This window comes from Sceloporus undulatus, chromosome 2, assembly GCF_019175285.1.
Source record: "Sceloporus undulatus isolate JIND9_A2432 ecotype Alabama chromosome 2, SceUnd_v1.1, whole genome shotgun sequence".
Lineage (NCBI taxonomy): Eukaryota > Metazoa > Chordata > Lepidosauria > Squamata > Phrynosomatidae > Sceloporus > Sceloporus undulatus.
Window position 1 is genome coordinate 34871468 of NC_056523.1, and position 22551 is coordinate 34894018.

The window sequence follows — 22551 nt, forward strand, 5'->3', positions numbered from 1 at the left end:
AAAAGCTTTAGATGCCAACCATGAAAGCCTTTGACTTGACAAACAAGAAAAGTTCCTTAAGACTGGGAATAGCTGTGGAACTTACACATCACATCTCCGTAAGCTACTAGTATTTGTTGAGAAGTACACTGCAGAAAACACCCCATTTCAGACTAAATCACCCAGAATCTCAGTCAGCATGGCACAGCTAGTATACCTACTGCCTGGGGGATCTGGGAGCTGTAGCCCAAGAAAGAAACTTTCCTAAACTCTGCCACAACTTGATAGTGAGGCTACCATTGCCATATCATTTACCAAAGAATTGTCTCTGAATTGTCCAAAATGCTTCAGCTTTACTTAACTGTGTGACCTGTCTACTGAGACGTAACTGAGAATTTACTGTGATTGAATTTATTCCTGAATACGTGTGGATAGAACTGTGTCCTTGAGACTCCTCTGGAAAAAAAACCCTGTGAATATTAGCTTGTTTAAACTGTTCATACACTGAGCTATTGTTTTCTCGAACATATAAACTTATAATTAAATCCTGGCTCTGAATTCAAATATACTTGCATCCTACTAAACTCCTTTGGCAGCATTTACTTCCAGAGTTTGCATTAAACACTATCTATACTATTTGTTCAACTGCTTTTCAAATAACTACCACCTGAAAGGAGAGTTCAATAGTCCCATAAAAATGTTTACATGTGTGTTAGCTGGGTGTGGGAACCACTGTGGTGGATTCTACTCAGTGCTGGATGAACCAGAAAAACCTTGGCTCAAAGTCCTGCTCAGCTGCCAAGGTCACTGAATGACTTTGGTTACCTTTATCTGACTGACCCAACCTTATTATTTTGCAGGGTCGTTGTGATGATAAAGTAAGCAGGAAGGTGGGGGGACTCTAAACTCGAGCCAGAAGAAAGAGCAGGATACAAACAGAATCAACAAGTAAATTAAATAAATGGCTTACCAGTATGCAAGTGAAGGGTGTTCCTGAAGAGTCTTAGTTGGAAAGACAGGCAGGTTCTTTAGATCTTTTCTTGCATTTTCATCACTTAAAAGTTAAAAAAGAGGAAAACACCCAAAGTGTGATAAAGTGTCACTACTGTAGAATTACAAAACCTCCATTGGTTTCTTATAGCAAAGAGGGCTGAGTTTTAGCCACTTAAAAGCAAGTTCATTCATGGTGTACAGCAGCTGTCATAGCAACGGAATCCTATAGGCCTTCTTGCATGACAGCTATGAACAAAAGAGGTACACTTTCATTACTATTCTGATTAGAAGCACAGAGCTGTTGAGAAAACCCAGTAACTAAGTAGCTGAGGAAAAAGAGGCAGTGGTAGCATTGACTTGCTCCTAGACACCACTACTGAATATTTCCTCCTCTAATTGACACATCTGGATCTAAATGGATGATAAACGTGAAAAACTGATGTTAAAATTCCCAATGTAAATACTTACATTTTTTAAAAAGCACTTTTGATGAAAATCAAGCAAAATAAGGGAGCAGAAAAAGTGGTGTTTAGGTTTGGGGGGATCTAAAAAAAGTAAATTTTAAATTGTCCCATTATCAACATTGGACACATATCTATTTAATTATCTTGGGAAGACAAAAAAGCTGTCAAAAAACCCAAAATGGGTAATGCTTTCAGTGCACATGCCTAATTAAACTCATCAGTTTCTTCAGGATTTCTGCATGCTTTATCAGAGAGCACAAGCACTGACATGACTTTCGTGAATAAAAGATTCACTAGGCTGCCTGCCATTAGTTTTCTAGTTGAGCAAGCTGTTCATACACCATACAAGCTTTCCAAATTCTTGTTCAAAATTGTTTGCAGAGCTCACTACACCCTTAAATAATTCAGGTAAAAGCACAGGTACCACACACTCACTATGCAGAACTTTTCTGTAGGCATGCAACTGCCTGCAAAATATGAAGGATAAGGGGAATGGATGAATCACCTTCCCAACAGTACAGTAACTTTGCATTAAGGAGAAAAGATGTTCTCAAACTTTTCTGTGAATATAAACTTCTCCTTTTGGAGAGGTAGGTAGGAGGACCTATAGATGACCCTTCAGCAACATTCTGGAGCATAGTCAGCAGCCACTGAGAGAAATGGAAAATTTAGTGAAGAAATAACTCCCCTCCACTTTTGTCTAGGAAAAACAACAAGTTGGCATAGTTCTGCTCCTGTAACATAGGAGCCAACTCATTATTCTAATATTTCTAAAATGGGATGGAGGAATAACACACAAATAATGTACATGGTTATGTGGAGGTTTGTGTTATGTACACACACACACACTAGATATTTCACTTATGGACACACACACACACACACACTACATAGACTGTTACCATGCCTGCATTCCCCTGCAGAATTTTGAGGTCCTCATACAGTCATCCATTTGTATCTATGGGGGAGCCATTTCCCCACCCCCCATGGATAACAAAAAATGTGGGAGCTCAAGACCCATTGTTTCCTATGTTAGCACAATGTGCATGCACCTCCATTAAAAACAGTGGGGCTTGCTGTCTGTGGAATCTCAAATCCATGGTTGGCAAGTTCACAGATGAGTCCACTGTATTTTTATCTCTCATATCTGGAGATAGCATGTTTTCGAGAGATTGATGACCTTTCAGGAATTGTAGATCAGGTTCCCAAGAGGGAAAAAAAGTGTCCTGAAGCATGTGTACATTCAGGTAAACAAGATCAGCAAATCGAAATGTGTGAATTAAGTGCTACTTCCTTGCCCCAAGTAATCTGCATTTCCTCTCACAAATTGAAACAAAGGATCTCCTTGCACTCAAAGAGGTAAGCCAACTTCTCTACCTTCTCCCTGTTGTGTCCCCAGACAAACTTCCCCATCCATCCATCTCAGGGATATCCTGATCCAATCACTGTTTTTGTCACATTAAAATTAAAGCCAGCAATAAGTAAATTCCTGGGAAAAGATATCCAGCCTTTGTTACTTGACCAGATAGCCCATTACTTGGTGCTAGTTTTTAGGTATAAATATATTCCAAAACCTAGCCTCTGTGCACAGAGACAGCACACACTGCTGCTTATGTTCTGTGTCACCCCCACATCTCCCAGTCTCAGCCATTTCACTCCAGCTTTCTGTGGTCTACTCAGGTAATTATAACCCCGTGAAAGCCCCTAAAAACTCAGCTATCCTATTTGCATTTCTGTTAGCTCTGTATGCTGTGTTGGTTTTAATTGCTATCTAGTGTGTTTGATTGCACTTTCTTCATTTTTCTAAATAAAAACTTCTTAATTCACATAAAATCTGCAGTCCTCTTCAGTTAGTACTGGCATAAACAGATGCAAATGGTCCAGAGGTTACCCAAGCCTCTTACAAAAGCTAATTTCCCCAACATTTGAATAACACTGACATTTGATGGGGACTCCCCCGGCCCCCCACCTCTTCTTTGAGTAACAATACAGAAACAAAAAGTGCACTTCATGAGCAAACAAAATACGCCATTCCAGCCATAGTCTTCTACAATGAACATTCCAAAAAGTAATAAAAAGGGATTCCATTTCATTGGCCAGATTTTTGCAGAATCTAGGTCTCAGTTCACCACAAGCAGAAAGCATGCCCACTGCAGTCAAGTGCCTGCAAGGCAAATAGCTGTTGATGACTTATCCAAAAGCAGGACTTCAAGGAGTTGATATAACTGGGCTTCTGATTTAAAATATGACCATTTCTCAAAGTAATTCAACAGAGGGCATGTGGATGCCAAAGTAATTCAATAGAGAACAGTATTTATTAGCTGCTCACATATGTTTGTGCTTGATGGCCGCAGCACCAAAAAGTGTCTTGCATTTGTAAATAGTCCACACTGGCTTTAAAACAGCAGACAGAGGGTGTAATCCTGCTGGTACACTGCACTACTGGCTGCATTTTTCCCCCTCATATAACCCTTCTAGAAGAAAGCTGGCACAATATGGTACTCTAAAGTGTTTTTTCAAAGCCATACTTCCTTTACACCACTGTGGCTGCAAATTTTATTCTCTTGCTGGTGCAGTTATGCTGACGCAGTAAACACTGGGAGACCTTTGATACTACACAACTTGTAGTGCCATGGTTATGCTTTAATACTCATGGCAACATCCCATAGAATCCTGGGACTTTTAATTTAGGGAGAGCAGTTTAAAATTTTAAGCTACAGAGGAGAGGTCTCGCACATCATCAAGCTACAAGATTCCATAGGAACTGACATGAAACCCATAAAGTTTGAGTCCAAGGTGTTTGAAGGACTGCATCTCCTTTTATGAGATTATTAGAGCACTGAGTTCTTTAGACACTTCTTTCTATCCCACCAGGGACGTAGCCAGGATTTTGGGAAGGAGGGGGGTCCAGACTAAGTGCCTCCATTATAATAATAATAATAAATAATAAAAGTTTTATTTTTATACCGCCCTTCCGCAGATCAGGGCGGTTTACAGCATGATAAAATACAAAGTACAACAGTACAATAAAAATACAATAAAACAACAACAATATAAAACCCCCGTTAGCCCATGCTCTTTGCCACAGAAGAGGAAGGGAGGCCCACTGGACTTTTAGTTGGGGAATGCACGATGGAAGAGAAAGGTTTTCAGATCCTTTCTAAATTGGGCCAGGGAGGTAGTCGAGCGGAGCTCTGTGGGCAGCGTGTTCCAAAGGGCCGGGGCGGCGATGGAGAATGTCCTCCTAGTAGTGGAGGACAGCCTAGCCCCTGGCACCCTAAGGAATTGCTGCCCAGATGTTCTGAGGGTGCGGGACAGAATGTACGGGGAGAGGCGGTCCTTCAGGTATCCTGGGCCCAGGCCATTTAGGGCTTTATAATGGGGCTTGGGTGCGGCAGCGCAGCAGCACACATCATTCATTGTATCTAACGGAAAGGGGGGGCCTGGACCCCAAGGAACCCCCTCCCCGGCTACATCCCTGATCCCTGATCCCACCAACCTCTCATTTGGTGAGAACAGCAGAGAGTGCTTTCTTGGTGGCTTCTCCCAGGCTCAGCAACTCTCCCCCTAGTGAGGCCAGGATGGCCCCAACCCTGCTTTCCTTTTGGTGGCAGATAAAAGCATCTTTTGTGCCATCAGGCTTTCTCAAAATGACAAGGGTTGGACTTTAAATGGTGTGTAATTTAGATTTTAAGGTTTGCATAGAGTTTTGAATACATTTTAAATTTTCATGTGTAATCTTTTTAACTTTTTAAAATTGTTTAATCAATTTTCTAAACTCTGAAACTACATTTTAAGGTGTGTATTGTTTTTAACTTGTACTGCTTTAAATTTTTTTTAGTCACTTTGGCACGTTACAGACTGCCCAAAATGGGCAGTCTCGCGCCACTGCCGGTTGTTCCGCGAGGGAGCCGCAGCAGCCAAACCGCGCAGCTCCCTCTCAGAACAAAAAGAAGCCCCAAAATGGAGCTTCTTTCCGTGGCGTGGATACGATGCCGTGAGGCACCAATGGCACACTCGCAGCGTCATATGCACTGCACGATGTGTGGACGCAGCACATCTGCTACGTAAAGATGGTGGCCCCCATGTGGAATGGGCGCCGCCATTTTGTATGGACTGGGTCTGTATTAGGGTTAGGGGTGTCCGGAAGGGACATCCCTTTCTAACCCTAATACAGACCCAGTCCATACTTTATGCCCGTCTGTAACGGGCCATTGAGTCCCTACATCAAGAGAAAGTTGGGATACGAATAAACAAAACAATAAATATAATAATGGCAGTTAAAGTGGACTCATTGCACAATAACTGTGTAATGTGAAAAGGGCCCAGGATTCATCCAGAACTCCACATCTCCTAACATCATCTCACAACATAAAACATTCCAATGGACTCTATCAGCACACTCCTATGCTAATATTCCAGCATATAATATTCAAGTGTATATTTAGCAAGCCAAGCCAATCACGCTGTATCAGCCTTTCCAACCTGGAGCCCTACAGGTATTTTAATTTTTTCAATACCAACTAGCCCCAACCATAGTCAGGAAAACTGAGAGTTGCAATCCAAAACATCTGGCCTCTGTTCTATGCCTGGTGTGCTTGTGGCTTTCTTTAAGTCCCAGTGAAAGAAGGGGACTTAATATCATGATGATAAGCAAAAGTGCTTGAATCAAGGTTGAGTCCCCACCAGTGAAGACATTGCAAAAGAAAATGTCACTCTCTAATCCTGACATTTCAATCAACTCACAGTATGTGCCATATATACATGGTAGCTTCTTAGCCTACTTCAGAGGTCCTCCTCATTAATGAAAAAGGTGGAAAAAGTCATTAAGGTGTTTTACTTAGGAAAGACTAGGGATTATTCATTTGTTAGACTAGAATGAAAATCTGAGGATTGACTATATTTCAATCCATTGTCTTTAATACAGGATCAACCTTCACTTAACCCAGCATGACCTAAATGAAAACGCTTTACACATAAAGCATGCCAATGAACAAAGCGTCATGCCTGCATACCTACAGGGAAAGGATAATTTACGAGTAAAATAATACAAATTGATAATTAAGTAAAGGGAATGACAGGCTGCAAATGACAACTTTCAAGTTCACTAGTCACAGTAACTGGAGGGAAAACTTTTCAATCCTGAAGTAATAGTTATATAATGTTGCATGCACAACAATGTTACAACTTGTTATTTTCTTTTTCTTTTCTTTTCTTTTGGATTTGTACATTCAGATTTGGAAACACTACTCTCAATTTATCTCTAACCATATAACATTTCTTTATTTCTGCTTCAGCTATCAATAGGGAGCAACAAGGTTCCTTATATTACACTCTCACACATAAGATACACCCCCCTCCGTATCCATGGATTTTGTGTGTGTGTGTGTGTGTGTGTGTATAAATTGAAAAAGCAAGCCTTGATTTTGCCACTTTATATAAGGGACACCATTTGACTACACCACTGTATATAATGGGACCTGAGCATCCATGGATTTTGATATCCATGGGGCTTCTCAAACCAAACCCCATAAGATACCCAGTGCCCATTGTATTTACACCTAGGCACAAGAGAGCCAGTTTGGTGTAGTGGTTTGAGTGTTGGACTATGACTCTGTAGATCAGGGTTCAAATCCTCGTTCAGCAATGAAACCCACTGAGTGACATTGGGAAAGTTAAACTCAGCTTGAGAGGAAGGCGAAGGCAAGCCAAACCCCCTCTTAACAAAAACCCTGTGCCCAGAAAAATCCTGTGGTAGGTTTGCTATAAAATGGAAATGACTTGAAGGCATACAGCAACAATAACATATGTATTGACTCTTCCTGTTCACCAACTCACAAACTCACCTTCAACAGACCCACTTGGTTCGATACCAAGCAAAAATAGAGTTTTTGGCTCTGTGTATGTGTGTTAAGATATGCTGTTGAAATATTTACAAAGAGAATTTGAAACTGAAAAGCTTGCACCTTCTGGGAAAGACCAATTGCCATATGATTTCATTGAGAGTCAGCACAGAACACTTGCAACTTTCAAGAATGACCTCAGAGTAGCAGACCCATTTCCCCATGGATCAAGCAGGAAACAGATCTGTTTCCCTTTACTTTTGGATTTATTGTTAAGCACATAGGGATTATTCACGGTCTGCATGATGCCAGGAGAAGACCCTACAGCTGTTGCAAGCAGCAGACTTATTGTTGCTGACATTCATGGGTTCTTCCTCTTTGCACAAAAGTCAGATTAGCCCAATTAGTTATGGTTCTTTTGTGTGGCAGCAAAATGAAAAACTTGTTATCATAGTCCTAGGTCCTGATAACAAAGGACCCCTCAGACTATAAAAAGGCATATGTACAAAGACGAAGAACTAGCAAAACTACAAGGGAAAATGGCATTAAAGTGCATGTCCTGTCCATATATTGCAAGAGAAAGCTGGAAAAGCCTTTGGAATAGTTAGGTAGAGCTGCATATAACAAAACAAGTCAATTCCCTGCTTGTTTCTCTCTTTGCCATGGGCCACATACATGGGGAAGGTTCTAATTAATTACTGGTTTCCATTTCATCTAAACCCAAAAACTATGGCTGTCAGCTTCAGAATGCATTGAAATATTAAACCAACTCCAAGCCACAAGTTGTTATCTAGGGAGGGTCCAAACAATAGTTTCCTAGTTTTGGATAAAATTGAAAATTATGTTTAATTACAGACTTCCTCTTTTGCTCATATTTCAACAAGAAAAGCAAATGATTTGCAAGCACAGGCGAGCAGGTTTGTTCACATGTCAGCATATTAATCTGTTTTAGTATGGTCAGTATCTCTGTTTTATGAATGCTTCATGTGATGACCATATGCAAAATCACATTATAATGATTTCTTGATTCTGTCAGTCAAAAAGCTAAAATTTCTGCTTATAACAAATTACTATTGACTGAATGAAACCAATAATGGTAGAACAGTAGCTACAGCTTTTTATATACAGTATAGCATCTTCTCCATGTTTAGGTGAGAATTATGCAGCTCTCCTAATGAAGCTGGACTCCAAGTTCCAGCAGTATAACCAATGGTGAGATATGCTAGGAATTACAGTCCAACCACATCTGGAAGCCTGTATAATCCCCACTCCTGAGGCCTTATCACACAATGCTGTTATAACACTATTATTCCATTTTAACTGCCATGGTAATATTCTGGGGGATTTTGGGGTGTTTAGTGAGGTACAAGAGCTCCCTGACTGAGTAGTCCAAATATTGCTCCTCAAACTGCAAATCCCAGGATTCCATAATAGTTGCCATGGTACTGAGAGTGGAATAATAGCACTAAAACAGTGATGTGTGAAAAGGCCCTTGCTCTAATTACTCAGGAGACTCGGGCGGGATACAGACCGCCGCTTTGAGGCGGTCTCCCACCAGCGCCATTTGCTCTGCGCAGGAGCTGCAGCAGCCAAACCGCGCGGCTCCATTTCGGAGCTTCTTTTTGCGGCGCCTCTATGACGTCGCGAGGCGCCGCTGGCGCATTCGCAGCGTCATAGGCGCCGCGACACGTCTGGACGCTATGCGTCCAGTACGTAAAGATGGCAGCGCCCATGTGGAAGGGGCGCTGCCATCTTGTACGTATTGTATACGTACTAGGGTTAGGGGGTGCAGAAGCACCGCCCCTTCCTAACCCTAGTACGTATCCTATACGTACTAAATGGCGGTTTGTATCCCGCCTCAGGATGCTGTCACACAACAGAATTAACCTAGTTTGACACCATTTTAACTGTCATGACTACATCCTATGGAATTCTGGGATTTGTAGGTTGTTGTGGCATCACAGATCTCTGACAGAGAAGAATAAATATCTCACAAAACTACAAATCCCAAAATCCTACAGCAATGAGCCATGATAGTAAAAGTGATGTCAAACTGCATTATTTATGCAGTGTAGATGAATCCAAAGAGAAAGAGAAACAGGCAGGGAATATAGTAAGATGCCTGGCCCTGAGCTCTGCTGGGGTTTTTGCTTTGTCCATATAAACAGCAAATTATCCTCAAGGGAATATGATAGATTAGCCTCAAGGGAGTACAGACCTGAGACCTACTTTATAGCCTCCTAGTGATTCTGGGAGTTTTCTGTTTAAGTTTTTTTGTCTAGGATTTTTTTTTAATATAGCCAAAAGAAAAAGAAACAGGCCTAGAGTGTAAAATCTAGCAAACAGATGTTTTGCCACTGGATGGCTGTTTTTTGAGATCTGAGCAGTTGCTTGTTTTGAACAAGTTCCCAATCCCGCCCCACTCCCCACCTAGCATGTACAACTTGCTGTTAGAGTTTTCTCAGTGAGCTAATAAGGGGATTGAACTATGTATATTTAGCTTTTATACAGTATGTCTGACAGCATGCCTTGCAAGTCACAGAATATGTATTCCTCCCATTTGATGTTTATGTTCCTGACTTTCAATTACACTGTAGCAACAGTCTGCAGGATGTATTTTTGTACAAACCATTTCCTCTTACAAACGGTGTTTATCACCAAAAATAATGACACTACCCCTCCAACTCCCTTAAACTCGTCAGCCATCAGGAATTCATTACGTTGTCTGTGTTATGCTATACCAGGCAGCAGTTATCTTTGCAGCCCATGGCCTATAATGGAAACCCAATGTGTCAGCTATTTAAAGAAAATAGAAGACCTCCTGGCAGCAATTTAATTAACTTCCAGGGAGTAGGTATGGTTAGGTCTGCCCTCTGAAAAAACATTACTACAGAAAATGGAATTTGAGATTGTCTGCTAGAAAATAAAGTTTCAAAAGGGGAATCCTTCTAATGCTTAATGGACCGGGGGGGGGGGGGGGGTAAAATCTGGTTCTTTTTTTCCCCAGTGCAAAGGGAGCTGGTTGGTGCCAGGACAGAGTTGTCTCTCCAAACATTATTGGCCATGGAAGTATGCCTTTGGTACTGCTGAGCTGCTGCTGTATGGTCAGCGAAAAGGTACTGCGCAAGGAGATATGAGGTATCATTGAAAAATGTACTTACGTTGGTGTTAACACTGATTATGCACTATAAATCACCAAGAAGATACTGGTACATGCTAAAGCAGACAGACTAATAATGAAGTCTGACAGTGCTTCCCCAGCAAGCTAAAATGAGCAAAAGGAAGATAAGTTATTTTTAAAAACACAACCACCACCACCCTATAACATCTAAGGTTTCCTTGCCAACACACCACAGACTATGCTGGTTTGGGGAATTATGGAAGAAAAAAAAACTTTTCTAGACTGTGAAGAAGAAGGTGTTTCCTTCAGTTACTGCAGATTAACATGGATTCAAACCTGAGAAGAATTTACCATCAACCACTGGGGGGGAGGGGAGTATAGAAAAGCTGCCTGTCTAAACAGATGGATGGAAACAATAATGTGAAGTCAAAGGCTTTCATGGCCGGCATCCATAGTTTTTTGTGAGTTTTTTGGGTCATGTGGCCATGTTCTTGAAGAGTTTGTTTCTGATGTTTCGCCAGCATCTGTGGATGACATCTTCAGAGAATGCTGGCATGGAAGTGAGTTGGGTACAAATCCTCTTTGCATATTGTCCCACTCTGAGGCCTTGCCATTCAACAACAAAACAATACACAGATTAACTTGGAAATCACTCATCCCAACCCAGAGTCACACAGTGTATATACCCCACTCACTTCCACCCACAAACAGCTTTTATTCTTTGAGAGCCAGCAATGTTAGCGAGTAAGTGGAGGGACTCTAAATTTTACTGCCACTTTATAATGATGCTTTGAAATTGGATTATATACTCTAATGAAGAATTTGGACTCATCAAAAGTGAGGGAAAGGAAGAATACAAAAAAATGGGAGAGAGGAGCTGAGGAATGTTATGCGAAGTATGCAAAAGGGGAGTGAGGGGGATGGGATACTGCGAACCTATGTGTTCAGTGTCCTGTTCCTGCTTCCATGTTGATTTTCTGTACTCTGAAAGGAAAGGAGATGAATATAATAGCTTCATTAAGAGCTATTTTCTCCTAAGGATTCTTTCCTTGCTTCTCTTTTGTTGTTCTTTGCCTTCCAGTTGGCTCCAGCTTAGTGCAACTCTCTCGTCAGGTTTTCCAGCCAAGATCTATTCTGAGGAAGTTTGGCATTGTTTTCCTCTGGGACTGATAAAGTGTGATTTGCCCAAAGTCAAGCAGTGGGTCTGCATGGGAGATTGAAGATATGAACTCTGGTTTCCTGGGGTCCCAGTCCAACACTCAAACCCCTGCAACATGTATTTTAGTATTTTTTTAGTTTGTATTGACCTCATTTTTTAATGAGAGTAAGTGCCTGGTGCATATATCAGCACGGGATGTTCTATGTCTCCCACATACACAGCAATGAACAGAGAAAGCACAGAGAAAGGAGAGAGACCACCAACCTTCTTGGCTCTTCTGATTGTTTATATACACACATGTGTTAGAGAAAGAGAGATGTTACTCCAGTTATAAGAACTTTTGCAGAAGGATTCAAACATTTAGCAGAAGAAAAAACATTTTCAGCACTTTGGGCTTTTGCTTTGGCAAAAGAACAGACACAAGCTGCACAAGCTGATGTCCTCTTTTTATGGGAACATAAAGGTCATAGCTCAGTAGGACAGCGTCTACTTTGAAGTTCTCAAATTCGGTTCTCAGCTAAAAAAAATCAGAGGCAATTAGCAGGAATGGGAAAGGCTCCTTACCTGAGATCTTAGAGAAGTCGTGCCAACTAGAATGCCCAGTGAAAAGCCTCTATTGAGAAAAAGGTTGGGAATTATGTAGCTGGAAGGGGGTGTAGGTGAAGCTTTTCTGCAGGTCTCATTCCTGCCCACAGCATGCCACCCCCCATTACATAAACTGGGCTGGAGCACAAAATAGAGAACCAAGCCTCTTAAAAAGTGCTTATCAGACTGATGTGGGAGATAGGGAATTTAGTTTTTAACCATTTATGTATTTCTGATGAGTATTGCATTTGTGCACATTGGCTATAAATGTTTCTTTCTTTCCTAGAAACCAAATGGCACTGTTCAATAGACCTCCACTTGTAATAGCACTGCTCTAGAGAATTCAGCTTTGTGGGGGGAAATTCTGGAGGAAGTGGTTTTAGATGGAGGTTTAAAGAGGATATTCCAAAGTGCTGAACCCTATCTCCAGAACAGATACAGTACTTATAATAATTTATTTAAAGTTCTGACAAATAGCCAGAACAAGTTCACTGACCCACAGACACTGGAGCCACCAACTTCCACTGGTCAAAAGACAGAGCTGGTAGTGGGCAGGTCCATGGGAGAAACTTCTGAAAGTGGCTACTAATTATTATTTTAAATAAATTTGTTGTTGTGCCATCAAGCTATCTCCAACTTATGCTGACCCTACAACAGGTTTTTCTTTCTTCAGAGGGAGCTTGCCATTGCCATCTTCTGAGTAGGGGCTCCATGGCCGAGCAAGGATTTAAACCCTGGCCTCCATAGTTAGAGCCCAGTGCTCAAACCACTACACCACACTGGCTCTTGTACTTTAAATAAATACTCCACGCAAAATACTTCAATGAACAGAATATACTTTTACTCTATAAGACACAGAATCCCATATGATCTTGGAAGCTAGGCAGGGTGAGATCTGGTTAGTATTTGGATGAGGGTCTGCCAAAGAATACCAGGTGCTGTAGAGTAGGATTCAGAGGAAGGAAATGGCAAAATCACCTACTGAGTTTTCCATGCTCAAGAAAACGTTATGAAATTCATAGGTACAGATAAAAACACAAAACGTTACAGTGTCAAAACACAATTAAACAAATTATGGTATTAAAACAATATTTAATTTGAAAGCATTTTAAATCAAAAAGTAATGTATCACTAAAAATAAAGTACAACACCCAGCCATTAAATCCTCCTATCTCAGGTGCCAATTAAATGCCACAAGCTCGCCTGACTAAATATGAGGTCTCATGGTTTTGGCTTTTGGAAGGGACTGATTGTTAAAACTCACTTCATGACTCCAATCCTTTATCTGCATCTATGAACCTTCTTTTAAAAATAAACACGTTTCAATGAACTATTAAGAAAGCCAGGTAGCTTAAAACACATGGAAATCTTCACTGGCAGATATGTTCTGTAAAGGTACCTCATTTGAGGACTTTCTCATCATGAACTGTTCTGGCAAAAATCCCTTGGCATATATCAAGGGGCTCTGTATCTTCCAAATGTGCCACTTAGATGCCAGATTTCTCTAGCTTGAACTGAGAACAAAGCTTTCAAGTAAGCTGACACTGTACTCTCAGTGCCTGAAGCAAATGTTGCTTTCCCTTCTAAATCCCTGTTGCTGCTTTCCCTTAGGCATTACTATCTCATTAGCGGCACACAATATTCTTGTTGATACAACAACGGCATGGGCTGAGGTCTGCTTATAAGTGGGCTTGTCTTCTCCCTATCAGTCACACTACTTAACAGAGGAAAAGCAAAAGTAAAAATACATTCATATCAGCAATCCTGTTCTCAAAAAAAGAACTGGAAACTGGAAAAAAGGACTGGAAACTAACAAATCCATAGTCCTGTGTATTCAGTTCACAGACTGTTGTGTGTTGTGTGCCTTCAAGTACTTTCTGACTTATGACAACCAGAATAGCAATAGCAAGTACATTTCTATACTGCTTCTCAGTGCACTTAAGCACTCCCTAAGCAGTTTACAAATTGTAAACCGGTCCGGAAGATGAACCTATCACAGGGTTTTCTGAGCAGGTTTCTTCAGAGGGGGTTTGCCATTGTCATCGTCTGAGGATGAGACAGTGTGACTTGCCCAAGGTCACCCAGTGGGTTTTCATGGCCAAGCAGGGATTCAGACCCTGCTCTACAGAATCATAGTACACTGCTCAAACCAATACACCACTCACAGTTCGGACACTAATTTAAAACCATAGATTTTCTTTGTTCCTGTCTAGAGAGTTTAACTGGACTATGTGTAGTTATAACAGCTTGATATCCCTTTAACTGTCATGGTTTAGTCCTGCATATACAGTGGAACCTCGCCATACGCGGGGGATCCGTTCCGGATCCCGCCGCGTATGGCGATTTCCGCCTATGCTCGAGCCCCATTGTTTACAATGGGGCTCGTGCACGGCGGCACGGAGATGCGCGGGGTGCAACGGGCGCGTGCAGCGCAACAGGCGCACGCGCCCATTCAACTGAATGGGACGCGCCACCCCTTCCGCCCCTGCGTGCGCCGCGGCTTCAGCGCGTATGCTCAAAGCCGCGTATGGCGCGCCCGCCTATGGCGAGGTTCCACTGTAGTAATTCTACAATGTGCATTTTAATCATCAGCCCCTCTTCTCAGGTACTGTAAATACTGTAACTTAGGGAAGAACACAAAGACTTTCTAACAAAGAATTCGAAATCCCTCACCAAAGCACAAATCCCAGGACACAAGAGGACATAGCCATGAGACTTAAAGTGGTATCAAACTGGTACAACTATGTATTCTAGGGACACCAGCTATTTGAATGCCCGCATACGCCTCCTCCTTCCCCTCCACCCTATCACACAGGTTGCAGACTTGTCCTGAAACATTCACACAAATGGGTTTATTCTGCGCCTGCGCAGCAATCCTCGGAAACTTCTAGAATCTCTAGGCAGAAAGCAATGTATCTTTCTGCAACTTTTTGGCGGTAGCTCCGCCCACCCATATATAAGGCCCCTGGTGGCCCGCTCCTCTTCAGTTCCGAATGAGCCGCTAATCAGCGCGGCAACAAGCGTTGTCAAATGAACAGACACTGAGGGGATGGATGGGCGGGTTTGTGTGAATTCGCAGATGACCACTTGAAGAAATACAGTTACAGGTGAGCAACCTGTTCTTCTTCTGGTCTCTGCGAATCACACAAATGGGTTTAGACTAGCGAGCTATAGTCAGAGGAGGAGGGAGTGTCAATAACCAATAAATCACATAATCAATAAAGTATGTAAACCAAATATCTGAGTGATTTATTCACAGTACACAGGTTAGTGCATGGCAGAAAGTAACACTGCCCTCCCAAAGGCTGCATCGTGCCTGGCCCTTGCATCCAGCCTGTAATGCCTAATGAATGTCAATGGCTGGGACCAGACAGCTGCCTTGCACACATCCTCAAGGGGAATTCCCGTCAAAAAGGCTGAGGATGTGGCTACCACCCTAGTTGCATGGGCTCTAACCCGACCTGGTAGAGGCTTTCCAGCCAGTTCGTAGCAGAGGTGGATGGTGTTGGCCACCCACTTGGAGAACCTCTGCGGTGACACTGTTAGCCCCTTTTTTGCTTCGGAGTAGCACACAAAAAGTCTCTCCGAACGCCTGGAAGCAGATGTCCTGTCCAGATAAAACGCCAGCGCCCTGCGGACATCCAGGGCGTGGAGCTGATGCTCAGAGTCTGTGGTCGGATTAGGAGCCAGAGTCGGCAGAACAATGTCCTGGTTGATGTGAAAGGCAGACACCACCTTTGGCAAGAAAGTGATGTCTGTACGGAGCACCACCTTGTCCTTATGGAAATGGAGGAAGGGCTCAGGGCACACAATTCACCAGCCCGTCGGGCTGATGTAATAGCTACCAGGAAGGCCGTCTTCCAAGTCAGGAGTCTCAAGTCCGTGGTAGCTAAGGGCTCAAAGGGCTTGGATACCAAATGTGCCAGGATGGTGTCCAGACTCCACTGTGGCGTAGGGTCTAGAATCGGTGGATGCAAATTGTCGAATCCCTTAAGGAACCTCTTTATGAGAGGATCCCCAAACAGAGAAGGCTTGTCCTGAAACAAGTAGTGAGATGAAATGGCAGACAGGTAGCACTTGATAGAACTCAAGGAGAGCCCTGCGTCTGCTAAAGTCATGAGGAAGTCCAGGACTACAGGGATGGAGACACGGGATGGTGGAATGTCCTTTGCTTGTAGAAAGGTTAGAAACCTATCCCATTTGTAGGCATAGGACCTCTGTGTGGACGGTCTCTGTGCTGCCTTGATGATATCCTGTACACCGGATGGAAGTGTCCTCAGGATCGAATCCTCCATGCTACCAATGGGAGAGATTCCATCTCATGATGGTGGACTTGCCCGCCGTGGAGCGAGAGTAGGTTGGGCCGGTGCTCCAAGCGGAGATGGTGTTGCGCTCGTTGTAGGAGCGGAGCAAACCAAAGCTGCCTGGGCCACCACGGAGTTATCAGGATTGCGTCCGTGTGGTCGGTCAACATCTTTGAGAGGACCCGTGTGATCAGAGGGAACGGAGGAAAGGCGTACAGGAGGCCTTGAGTCCATTTGAGCTGGAAGGCGTCCCCTTCTGATCTTGGGTCTCTGTACCATGAGCAAAATCTTGCGGTGTGGGTGTTCAGCCTGGAGGCAAACAGGTCAAGGAGGGGGGTTCCCCAGTGATTGAAGAGTTGGGACACCACCTCTGGTGTCCTATGCACCATTCCCAAATGCGGATGGTGACTGACAACAGAGTCCTCGACTTTGTACCCCCTTGTTTGTTGAGGTAGTACATGACGGTGGTGTTGTCGGCGAGAAGAAGCACCACCTTGTCCGCGAGGACCGACTGAAAGGCTCTGAGTGCTTTCTCCATGGCAAGCATTTCCAAGACGTTGATGTGAAGAGTAGCTTCTGCCGGTGACCATCTGTCCTTTATTGTAAAGTCCAGTGTGTGGGTGCCCCATCCTTGCAAGGAGGCTTCCGTAGTCAGAGAGAGATCTGGCTGAGGGGGTAGAAATGGCATCCCCACGCAGACGTTGTCGAACTGGAGCCACCATCGTAAAGGCCTCTGTACCGTCCTCGGGATGGTGAGCAACTTGGTAGCCGTGTCTCGGACTGGGTCGAACACGGAGAGGAACCAAGATTGAATGGGCCTGAGGCGCAGTCTGGCCCACGGTGTGACGAACGTGGTAGAAGCTAGGTGTCCCATGGCGACTTGCACTGCACGGGCCTGAAGACGCCTTTGGCGGAGGCAGGGCTGCAGGGATGCACAGAGGGATTGAAACCTTGTCTCTGGAAGGTATGCCCTCATCTGTACAGAGTCCAGCGTTGTTCCTATAAAGTCTATTCGCTTGGTAGGAGTCAAGTTGGACTTGTCGAAGTTGACCTGTAGTCCCAGTGCTTGCAGCAGGGATAGGGTGAATTCGAGTTGCCCGAGTAGGGTGTCCTTGGAAGACGCTGTGAAGAGCCAGTCGTCCAGGTATGGGAAAACTGTGATCCCTCTTTGACACAGGTATGCCACCACAGGTGCCATGTGTTTGGTGAAGACCCTGGGAGCTGTGGAAAGGCCGAAGGGGAGAACTCGGTACTGGTAGGCCTGTTGGCCGACGGCGAAGGCGAGGAACCTCTGGTGGTCCTTCAAAATCGCAATGTGAAAATAGGCGTCCTTCAAGTCCAAAGTCACGAACCAGTAGTCTTCCTGCAGGAGTGGTAGAATAGAAGCAAGAGTTACCATTCTGAACTTCTTGTAAACAATAAATTCATTAAGGGCCCGTAGATCCATTATAGGTCTGAGGCCAGAGTCTCTCTTCAGTACGGTGAAGTATCTAGAGAAAAAACAGCACTTGAACTCAGAGGGGGAGACAGGTTCAATGGCGCCTTTGTCCAAAAGAGTGCGCACTTCGTCGAGAAGGGTGTCCGAGGGGATAGTGGAAACAAAAGCTCCAGTTGGTGGGAGCTGGGAAAACTCTAGGGCATAGCCCCTACGGACAATGTTAAGTGCCCAAGAGTCATTGGTAATGGCAGTCCAGGTGTCGAAGAAGGGGCTCAGCCTAGTGGAGGTGACGAGGTGCACTGGAACCCATCAGAATCTCTTCTTGCCCCGGCCATCCTTCTTTCTGTAGCCCTGTTGGTATCTGGGCTGGGAAGATTGGCGCCTGTCAGTTGGAGGAGCAGGTGACCGGGAGGATCGGCCTTGAGGCTGGGTGTCCTGATGGTAGGGACGGTCCTGTGGTTGGAAGCGGTAGTGGCCGCCTGGATGCCAGGGACGCTGACCCGGGTACCTCTGCCGGGGGGACTTGGACGCGGAGGATGACATACCGTGCTTTCTGGTGGCGGTCTTCATCTTGTACCGGAATCTGAGCTTCTCATCCGTGTCCCGGTGGAACAAGCCCGAGTTGTCGAAGGGCATGTCCTCTATAGCTGCCTTCGCCTGTGGAGTGAGGTCTGAAGACTGGAGCCACGCGTAGCGTCGGAGGGCTATAGAGCCGGAGAGGACCTTTGATGCACAGTCTGTCGAATGTCTCGCAGAGATGATCTGCTGTCCACCTATTAGGTGGATCTCATTCCTGAGTGCAGACATAATCCGTCTCCTGTCATCCGGCAGGTCAGCGATGGTGGGGTCCATCTTCTCTATGAGGTACTGCACGTAGGCTTCCATGCAGGCCGCGTAGTTAGCCATCTTCAAGTCCAGGGCCGCTGAGGCATAAAACTTTTTGGCTAGCCCATCTAGTTTCTTACTGTCCTTGTCGGCTGGAGAAGACGAGGACTTCAGGACTAGGTGGACTGGGCTCCTTCCACAACAGCCGAGTTGAGCTTAGGGTGGTTGGAGAGCCAAGAAGGTGCCGAAGGAGTGACCCGATAGAGGTTTTCAATCCTACGGGATGTCGACGGGATGGTGGCCGGTGCGTCCCAGGAGCGCTTGGCAATTTTCTCTAGTGATGGGAGATATTCCAAGGCTGGTGGGGCTGGGGTGGAGCCGTGGATCCTCCTCTCTACCGGGTCGAGAACATCGTCCTCTGGATGGGCGACTTCCAAATTTCAGGGCATCCGCCATCCGGATAACCCTGTCGGCATAGGACCTGACATCGTCCGTGACCGCAGGTCCCTCCAGGACGAATGGACCCTCGTCGACGTCGGAGGGTGACACAGAGCGTGGGGATCTCGATCTGGATCTTGATGGAGATCTACTACGCTTCCTGGGCGACAAGTCGGTGGTGCCCAAGTCGTCCAGCCCGTGAGTGGCATCAATGTGGCGATGGTCCCGTGGGTAGTTCCAGATGTTGCGCTGTAGACGGGATGGGTCTACCGGGATAAGATATTGCCCGGTACGGTGGTCGAAAACGAGATCTGGAAAGGCATCAAACAGGTCCTGGTCTCGTTCCATGGAGTCTGGACGGTCCGGATCCAAGGCGGCATCCGCCTCGGCCCCTAGTGCAGCCCGATCCTTCCTTGGGGGGGGGAGCGGGGGCGCTCTTTGTCCCGTACGGGTCTTATCACCAGAGAAGGAGAATTGGGCCTGGCCCTCTGTGGGGACAAGGGAGCATCAGAGTCGTGGAGCTCCCCTTCAGAATCGGAGCCCAAGTCCACGATCTGCAGGGCGTCCGCCGGTGCAGAGAGGTGGCTTGCGAGGAGGACCCTGGGTTCTAAGGCTACTATCCGGGAAGAAGCCGGTACAGGAGTTGGGGTCTTCGCCGGCTCGGCCACCGGAGATGTAGACGGTGCTGGCATCGACTCAGGCGGAGGCACTGAGACCGTACTTGGAGGGCCCTTGCGACGGCTCTTGGCTGGCGGAGATGAAGAACAGGCCCACTTCTTCTCGTGGTCGGAGCGTTTGTCCCCTTTCCTCTTAGGGGCTCTGGGAGCGTCCACGTCTCCAGAACCACTAGGCGGGCTCAAAACCTTCTCGTAGAGCGCAGCCTTCAGTGTCCGGTCCCTGTTCTTCAGGGCCTGGGCCGACATCGCTTTACAGTGGGGGCAGTTGCCAGGGATGTGGGACTCCCCCAGGCAAAGGACACATCTCTCATGGCCATCGGCCCTAGGGATTTTCACCCTGCACTTAGTGCACTGCTTGAACGAGGCCATGGTAATAAAGTCCGTTACCGTTCCGAGGTCAAGCAGAAGACAAGCCGAAAGGGAAAGTCCAAAGAATGGTCAAGTGAAAGTCCGAAGGTCAAATGCCAAAGATTCCAATCAAAAAGAGCAACAAGATGCAAGCGAAGTTCCTCGAGCTGCTTAACGCGGCGGAATGAAGGAACTGAAGAGGAGCGGGCCACCAGGGGCCTTATATATGGGTGGGCGGAGCTAATGCCAAAAAGTTGCAGAAAGATACATTGCTTTCTGCCTAGAGATTCTAGAAGTTTCCGAGGATTGCTGCGCAGGCGCAGAATAAACCCATTTGTGTGATTCGCAGAGACCACGAAGAAGAAATAATGCATTTTGACATCACTTTAACTGTCATGGCTTCATGCTATGGAATTCTGAGATTTGCAGTTTGTTGTGGTGCTAGAGCTCTGGTAGAGAGGCTAAATATCTCACAAAACTAGAAATCACATAATTCCATAGCATTAAGCCATGGAAATTAAAGCAATATAAAACTGCATTATTTCTGAAGTACAGACTGAGTGACAGACATCACCAAGACCTTATCACAGTGGTTTTAATTTTCCATTCACTTATTCCCTTTCCCCAACTGGTTTTTGTTACATGCCCAATGAAGAAATCTGGAATTCTCAAATGACTGTGCACATAATAAAAGTAAACTGAAATGAGTTTTAGAAAGTTAAAAAAAGGTAGTCCTCCAAAATAATATGGAAGGGAATCTCCCTAGTAGTAATGTTCATGCTTAGCACTCTGAAGATTTATTCTCCAACTTCCTCACTTTAAAAGATTACATCTAATGGAAACTTTGGAGAGCTACTACCAGGGTAAGCATCACTGGGCTGCATGAGACAATAATCGCAATTAGCATAAGGAAGCTACTAATTCTCCCCCAAATGGTTGTATGTGTAAAAAAATACATTATCATCACATTCAGAATATTTAAAATGCTTCTAGGTGATTGTAGTGATATTTGGCCTGAAATCCTAACCTAACTTTTATAGGCTGAAGGTATGCTGGATCCATTGTGGCATATTTCTGTGTAGAGCTGTACCCAACTGCACTGTGAGAAAGATAACTCTGAAATGGTGAAGTAGAATATTCTCTCTCTCTCTCTCTCTCTCTCATATATTTACACATATACCAAAACAAAATAAAACAAAAACCACTCTGTCAGTCAAAATCTTGGAGGAATTGATTTATTGTCAACACCTGGTTTCAAATACTCATTCTTTTTCTATGAAGCCAGGACTGAGTGTTATGACTGCCACTTCAAAAACAGATGCTTTGCCCACCTGCTCTTTCACCAACTGTCCCAACATTTTTGTCAGCCATTGAATCAATGCTAATATTATTTACATGGCCATCTTGAGCCTCTACAACAGCAACAACTTAAACCAATGTGACAGTTAGGGGACTTCTAGTGTATGTAAGCATTATTTAAGCTGCAATGTTTATCAAATTAATTATGTTCAATTAATTAATTTTGCTCTCCTAAACACATCTAGTAAGCATTAAGCCTCCTTCAATATAATAGAACTTCCTTCCAAGTAAATACAGTTGTCCCTCCCAATTCGCAGATTTGGAGTCTGTGGACTTAATTATTCACAGATGGCAAGTGGGGAGAGACAAAATGGCACATGTGCCCAGGGCATGCACACCACCATTGAAATCAGTGGGGCTTGGATACGTCTGATTTTCCAGATTCGCAGGTGGTGGTGGTCCAGAACGGATCCACTGTGAATCAGGAGGGAAAATTTCATATACAGTAGGGAGGGACAACTGTATATAATAAGTCAGGCCATTGATTTGTCTCATCTGCTACTAACCAGTACTGGTTGACTGGGATTTCAAGCAAGATTCTTTGCTAGTGCTACCTGGAGATACCAGAGACTGAAACAGAGACCTTCCGAATATATGGTACTCTGGTATGGAATTGCTCCTCTCCTCTTCCTTCTAGTTCAGACTGCACTGCATGGTTACAATTCTACATCTGCTTATCTGGAAGCAAGCTCCTCAGCACAGTAGGATTTATTTCCAAGAAAATTTATAAACTTATAGAAGCAGGCAAAATCTTTTAGTCTGCTACCTAACGGCTACCTATTTGGAGATAAGGTCCTTTGAATTCAATGGAACTTATCTTTCAACAGACATGTACAGAACTGCACTTTTAATACAAGAACTCACCAAAACTGTAGGTGGTAGGCACTAATACAGAAAAAACATCATACCTTCTTACACATAGGTGGAAATGCTTCTTCTAGGATGGCATTTTGCAATGCATATGTGCATCATCATCATCATCATCATCATCATCATCATCATCATCATCATCATCATC

General features: G+C 44.5%; 1 protein-coding gene across 3 annotated transcripts in view; it reads right to left on the bottom strand.

The window, feature by feature from the left end:
- The window catches only part of FRMD4B (FERM domain containing 4B), a 291444-nt gene that overhangs the window by 74129 nt on the left and 194764 nt on the right, over nt 1-22551 (bottom strand). For all 3 annotated transcript variants that reach the window (XM_042451936.1, XM_042451935.1, XM_042451934.1), the window contains one exon: nt 950-1033. In XM_042451936.1, the coding sequence (XP_042307870.1) occupies nt 950-1033 (84 nt within the window). The remainder of the gene's footprint in view (nt 1-949; nt 1034-22551) is intronic.